This window comes from Parus major, chromosome 2, assembly GCF_001522545.3.
Source record: "Parus major isolate Abel chromosome 2, Parus_major1.1, whole genome shotgun sequence".
NCBI lineage: Eukaryota > Metazoa > Chordata > Aves > Passeriformes > Paridae > Parus > Parus major.
Window position 1 is genome coordinate 1040156 of NC_031769.1, and position 6517 is coordinate 1046672.

Sequence of the window (6517 nt, forward strand, 5' to 3'; positions counted from 1 at the left end):
GGGGGCTCTGCGGGTGCAGGGGCTGGGGAGCGGCGCGGGGACAGCCCTGGGGTGGGCGGAGGGCACCTGGCGGTGCTGAGGTTCACAGGAGCTGGCAGGAGAGCAGGACAGCGGGACACCCAGGGGCACAGCCCGGCCCGGGAGCTGTGGCACTTGGGGCGGGGGTGACACGGAGCACAGCGCTGAGGCCGGGGATGCTGGGGCTACGTGGGGTGCGGGTGATGCAGTGGGTACCCAGCCCTTGGCTGCCTGTCCGGGGCACCCATCCCGCGGGGCTGCGTGACCGGGACGTGCCGGGCTCGGTGGCGTGTGCCCGCTCATCGCTGCTGCCGGCCCGCAGCCCGAGCAGGAGGCGCTGGGCGCCGGCTCACCTGCCTTCGGGGAGGAGGAGGAGGAGAAGGACCTGAACAAGGCCCTGGGCGTGGAGCGCTTCGAGGAGATCCTGAACGACGCTCACCCCCGCAACGCTGAGGAGGCCGGGCGCAGCTACGGCGAGGAGGACTTCGAGTGTGAGCGGGGCCAAGGGCGGGCACGGAGCAGGGAAGGGGCAGGGAGCGGACAGGGGGCAAGCAGGGAGCGGGGAACTGGCAGGAAATGGGCGGGGAACGCAGAACCAACTCCCAGTCCCCCCAGACCACCGCCAGTCGTCCCTCCACATCCACCACCCGCTCTCCACGCACCTGCCCCCCGACGCCCGCCGCAAGAAGGGGATCCCGAAAAAGGGCAAAAAGAAGGCCCGCCGTGCCTCGGTCCCCGGAGAGACCCCCACCATCGAGGAGGCTGAAGAGGATGAGGATGACGCGTGCGACACGGAGACGGAGCGGTCGGCGGAGGAGCTGCGGCAGCCCGGGCCGGCCGAGGCAGTGCAGGTGAGGGCAGGGCTGGGCTGGGGGCAGCGCTGTGCTCCCCGGCTCGGCACATCTGGCCACAGCTGGGGCACCAGAGCAGCTGAGGCCGGTGCTGCCCATGGCCTGGGAGATGTGGCTCCCCAGCAGCCGGCTCACCCGCTGCCCCCCCAGTTCTTCTTGCAGGAGGACGAGGTCACCGAGCGCCGGGCAGAGGAGCCGGCAGCCCCCGCGGCACCGCCCGGCTCCCCCCCTGAGCCCCGAGCGGCCATGGCCCTGAAGGAAGCCCAGGCCAGCAGGTGAGCTAGAGTTGGGTGATGCTGGGGCTCTTGGGGAGTGGGCAGCATCCTCTGACCACCCCATGGCAGGATTGGGGTGCAGAGTGCACTCAGCACTGAGGTGGGCTCCTGCCTTGCAGCCCTGATGCAGAGCAGGGGGCTCCGGGGGAGGGAGCAGCCGCTGAGGCTGGGTCCCCGGGTCGCCCCGTGCCGAAGTCACAGCCGGGGCACCGGAGCTACAACCTGCACGAGCGGCGGTGCATCGGCAGCATGACAGCTGCCGAGCAGGACCGCTACCAGAAGATGCCGACAGACGAGTCGGAGGCGCAGACACTGGCCTCGGCTGACCTGGACTACATGAAGAGTGAGTGGGCTGTGCACCTCGGGCTGTGCTGTGGCCAGTCTGTGTGGGCTGGGACAGTGGGTCAGGCAGTGCCTGTGGAGTGGGGCTGGGGATGGTGGGGCTGGCATTGCTGGGGATGGTGGGTTTGGGACAGTGGGGCTGGCAGTACTAGGTTGCCTTGTGGCTGCAGCCAAGCTGGGCTGGGTGCAGGCACTGACTGCTCCCAGTGCTGGGCACAACCACCGGGGACCCATCCCTGGTGCTGGGCCAAGTCCCCGTGGAATGTGGCCAGGAGCTGAGCCTGGGGCAGCTGGAGCAGTGCTGGTGGCTCCCCTGGGCACTCACCAGCCCCAGGGATTCACAGTCCAGGGCTCTCAGGGTGGCAGCTGATGATTTGCTGTGGAGCTCCCAGGGGAGCGCAGCCAGAGCAGAGCCCAGGTGCCAGTGAGGATGGGTGGGCCTTGGCACAGGTGACCCCAGTGCCAGGAGCCACCTCAATGCCTGCTTGCCATTGCTGGTGGTGACCAAGTGAGCCCCCAAAGGTGCCGCGCTTGCCCCCAGCACTGGGATGATCGCTCTGCCCTGAGCTATCCCAGGCAGGATCCATCCCACAGCTCCACGGCCGCCCATGCCAGGGCTCACAGAGTTCACAGAATGTCCCCTGTGCTGGGGTTTGAGATGCAGGGCCCCACAGATTGGCCACCCCCCATTGCTGACCCCCCTCAGGTCACCGCTTTGAGGATGTGCCGGGCGTGCGCCGGCACCTGGTGCGGAAGAGCGCCAAGGCACAGATGGTCCACGTCAGCAAGGGCCACAAGGAGCCCAGCACGCGGCAGCGCAAGCAGGACCGGCAGCCCCACGAGGTGCGGGGTCCTGGGGCAGGGGACGGGCAGGGATGGGGGGCTCTGGGGTCCTGGCACTGACCTGGAGGTGCTGCAGGTGTTTGTGGAGCTAAACGAGCTGGTGGTGGACAAGAACCAGGAGCTGCAGTGGAAGGAGACGGCGCGCTGGATCAAGTTTGAGGAGGATGTGGAGGAGGAGACGGATCGCTGGGGCAAACCACACGTGGCCTCCCTCTCCTTCCGCAGCCTCCTGGAGCTCCGCAAGACCCTGGCCCACGGTAGGGAGGCGGAGACCACCCTGTGGGGCCCACGGTGAGGTGGGGTCCTGTCCCTCCTGGCCTCAGCACCCCCTCCGTTGTCCAGGGGCCGTGCTCCTGGACCTGGACCAAAAGACGCTGCCGGGGGTGGCTCACCAGGTGGTGGAGCAGATGGTCATCACGGACCAGATCCGGGCCGAGGACCGTGCCAACGTGCTGCGGGCGCTGCTGCTCAAGCACAGGTGGGCATGGGGGGCACAAAGTCCCTTTTCCCCGGGCTCTGCTCCCTGAGCTGTGGGGCTGATGCTGTTCCTGGGATCCTGGCAATGGCTGTGCCATTGGGCCACCACGGACAGCCCTGGCCCTGTCCCGCAGCCACCCGAGCGACGAGAAGGAGTTCTCCTTCCCGCGGAACATCTCAGCGGGCAGCCTGGGCTCCCTGCTCGTGCACCACCACAGCACCAACCACGTGGCTGAGGGCAGCGAGCCAGCCGTCACCGAGCCCCTCATAGCCGGCCACGCCGGCGAGCACGACACGCGTGTCGACGTGGAGCGGGAGGTGGGTGCCACGGCCCCCCCCTGCCCACACCCCGGGGAAGGGCCCTGACCCCGGTCCCCTGCTCTGTCCCCGCAGAGGGAGGTCCTCACACCCACGCCCCCAGCTGGCATCACTCGCTCCAAGTCAAAGCACGAGCTGAAGCTGCTGGAGAAGATCCCAGATAACGCTGAGGCCACGGTGGTGCTCGTGGGTATGGAGGGGTGGGCAGGCCAGGGGTGTGGGGACCGCTTAGCGGGCACCCTGGTGACCCCTGTGCCCCTCGTGCCCCCCAGGCTGTGTGGAGTTCCTGGACCAGCCCACCATGGCCTTTGTGCGGCTGCAGGAGGCCGTGGAGCTGGACGCGGTGCTGGAGGTGCCTGTGCCTGTGCGATTCCTCTTCGTGCTGCTGGGCCCCAGCAGCACCCACATGGACTATCACGAGATTGGGCGCTCCATCTCCACCCTCATGTCCGACAAGGTCCGTGCCCCAGGGCAGCGGGGCCCCACCGGGGCGGGGGGCTGTGCCAGCCTGGGGGGTTTGGGGCTGTACCAGGCTGGGGGTTCAGGGCCCTGCTGGGACAGGGACTTGAGGCTGTGCTGGGCGGGGAGCTCAGGGTTGTGCCAGGGCTGGGGGGTCAGGATCATGCTGGGATTATGATCTTGAGACACCACTGGTTTGGGGTTTGGGGCTGGGATGGGGCTGAGCTCAGGACTCAGATGGGATGGGCTGGAGGGCTCAGATTACGCCAATGCCGGGGTCTCAGAGAAATGCCAGGATGAGGGCTTGGAGTTCTGTCGGGGCTGGGGAGCTTGGGGCCATGCCAGGATGCCAGTTGGGTCTCATGGCCATACCAGGGTGGGGGGCCAGGCCCATCCTGAGGCCACGGGCTTGGGGCTGATACCGAGCTCTCAGGACGCCCCAGAGCTGCGGCGTGGGCACTGACCCTTGCTGTTTCCCCTCAGCAATTCCACGAGGCCGCGTACCTGGCTGACGACCGTCACGACCTTCTGAATGCCATCAATGAGTTCCTGGACTGCAGCGTGGTGCTGCCGCCGTCCGAGGTGCAGGGTGAGGAGCTGCTGCGCAGCGTCGCCCACTTCCAGCGCGAGATGCTGAAGAAAAGGATGGAGCAGGAGCGGAGGCTGCTGCTGGAGCCCAAGTCCCCTGAGGAGAAAGGTGCCAGGGGCAGGGCTGGGGCCAGGGCAGGGTTTGGGGAGGATGTCCCAGCTGTTGGGGTCTCACTGTCTGTGTGTCCGTGCATCCGCCCACCCCCAGCGCTGCTGAAGCTGAAGGTGGTGGAGGACGAGGCTGAGGAGGACGACGACCCCCTGAGGCGCACGGGCCGCCCCTTTGGGGGGCTGATCCGGGACGTGCGGCGGAGGTACCCCCAGTACCTGAGCGACTTCCGAGATGCGCTGGACCCCCAGTGCATTGCTGCCGTCATCTTCATCTACTTTGCCGCGCTGTCGCCTGCCATCACCTTCGGGGGGCTGCTGGGTGAGTGGGGGGCTGCAGGCGGCGCTGGGCACTGCCCGGTGTGCGCTGTGGGGCACGGCCCATCCTGATGGTGTCCCTGAGCCTGTCCTGCTGCAGGGGAGAAGACACAGGACCTGATCGGGGTGTCGGAGCTGATCATCTCCACGTCGCTGCAGGGCGTCCTCTTCTGCCTGCTGGGTGCTCAGCCCCTGCTCGTCATCGGCTTCTCGGGGCCCCTGCTCGTCTTTGAGGAAGCCTTCTTCACGGTGAGGTGCTGGGGTCTGCCCTGGGGGCTGGGGGGGACCCCCCACTGCCCAGGGCACACATCCCCACAGCCCTTCTGCCAGGGCTCTGCCCCACTGCCCAGGGCCGTGTCCAGCCCTGCCACCGTCCTGACACCCGTCTGTCCCTCCGTCCGTCTGCATGGCTGGCCAGTTCTGCACATCCAATGAGCTGGAGTACCTGGTGGGGCGCGTCTGGATCGGATTTTGGCTCATCCTCATCGTGCTGGTCATGGTGGCTTTTGAGGGCAGCTTCCTGGTGCGTTTCGTCTCTCGCTTCACCCAGGAGATCTTTGCCTTTCTCATCTCCCTCATCTTCATCTATGAGACCTTTTCCAAGCTGGCCAAGGTGAGCCATGGGGTCGAGCTGGGGGGGCTGCGGCAGGGCCAGGCAGGACAGGGCTGAACATCCCATCCTCCTGCTCCAGATCTTCCAAGAGCACCCCTTGCACGGCTGCCTGAGCGCCAACAGCTCGGCCGAGGCCTGGGGCAACGGCAGCGTGCCCGCAGCCAACAGCACCGCGCTGGCCACCAGCCCAACTGTCCGTGGTGCCACCAAGGTCACAGGGCAGCCCAACACAGCGCTGCTCTCCCTTGTGCTCATGGCCGGCACCTTCTTCATCGCCTTCTTCCTGCGCAAGTTCAAGAACAGCCGCTTCTTCCCCGGACGGGTGCGTGGGGACGGCCGTGGGGCTGGCATGAGCCTGGGGGCCACGGGGCTGGGATGAGCCCAGGGGCCTGGGGTGGGCCTGGAGGGCTGTGGCCAGGCTGGCACTGGTGTTCCCCCAGATCCGGAGGCTCATCGGGGACTTTGGGGTGCCCATCGCCATCCTGGTGATGGTGCTGGTGGACTACAGCATCCAGGACACCTACACCCAGGTGAGCAGCCACCCATCCACTGCCTGGGCAGGATGCCTAACCCCACACACTCCTCGGGATCCCTGTGCCCCATCCCACTGTCCTGGCTGCGGGTCAGCTGTTCCATCTGTCCCCAGCATGGCTGCGCCTGCTCAGTCACCTCTGGCTCCCAGCATCTGACCTTCCCTCTCCCTCTGTCTGGCTTCTGTGGGTCCCAGTGCCTCCAAGACCCCTTCACTCTATGGGCCACAGCCAATGCCCTCTCAGTGTTTGTCTGCCCCACTCCCTGCAGAAGCTGAGTGTGCCCAGCGGGTTCTCAGTGACAGCCCCAGACAAGCGGGGTTGGGTGATCAACCCCCTGGGTGTGCAGAGTGCCTTCCCTGTGTGGATGATGGTGGCCAGCGGCCTCCCTGCCATCCTCGTTTTCATCCTCATCTTCATGGAGACCCAGATCACCACGTGAGTCCAGTGGGGCCGGGCAGGGGGCATTGCTGGGGCAAGGGGGAGCCTGTGCTGTGCCAACCATCTGCCCTCACGCCCAGGCTGATCATCAGCAAGAAGGAGCGGATGCTGCAGAAGGGCTCTGGGTTCCATCTCGACCTCCTGCTCATCGTGGCCATGGGCGGCTTCTTCGCGCTCTTTGGGTTGCCCTGGCTCGCCGCAGCCACCGTGCGCTCGGTCACCCACGCTAACGCCCTCACCGTCATGAGCAAGGCCGTGGCACCTGGGGACAAGCCCAAGATCCAGGAGGTGAAGGAGCAGCGGGTCACCGGGCTGCTGGTGGCTGTGCTTGTCGGT

The 6517-nt window shown here is 67.0% G+C and overlaps 1 protein-coding gene across 3 annotated transcripts in view; it reads left to right on the forward strand.

Annotated features, from left to right (window-relative positions):
- The window catches only part of SLC4A2 (solute carrier family 4 member 2), a 16186-nt gene that overhangs the window by 7901 nt on the left and 1768 nt on the right, over nt 1–6517 (forward strand). Inside the window, exons 4-21 of one of the 3 annotated variants that reach the window (XM_015619417.3) lie at nt 341–509; nt 634–869; nt 1020–1144; nt 1264–1487; nt 2193–2329; nt 2406–2586; nt 2672–2807; nt 2941–3124; nt 3200–3314; nt 3397–3581; nt 4067–4280; nt 4380–4601; nt 4698–4846; nt 5016–5210; nt 5290–5532; nt 5651–5740; nt 6012–6178; nt 6262–6515. In XM_015619417.3, coding sequence (XP_015474903.1) covers nt 341–509; nt 634–869; nt 1020–1144; nt 1264–1487; nt 2193–2329; nt 2406–2586; nt 2672–2807; nt 2941–3124; nt 3200–3314; nt 3397–3581; nt 4067–4280; nt 4380–4601; nt 4698–4846; nt 5016–5210; nt 5290–5532; nt 5651–5740; nt 6012–6178; nt 6262–6515 — 3226 coding nt within the window. Of the gene's footprint in view, nt 1–340; nt 510–633; nt 870–1019; nt 1145–1263; nt 1488–2192; nt 2330–2405; nt 2587–2671; nt 2808–2940; nt 3125–3199; nt 3315–3396; nt 3582–4066; nt 4602–4697; nt 4847–5015; nt 5211–5289; nt 5533–5650; nt 5741–5986; nt 6179–6261; nt 6516–6517 lie in introns of those variants that run through there. The other 2 variants (XM_033519860.1, XM_033519864.1) reach the window with 2 other exon arrangements.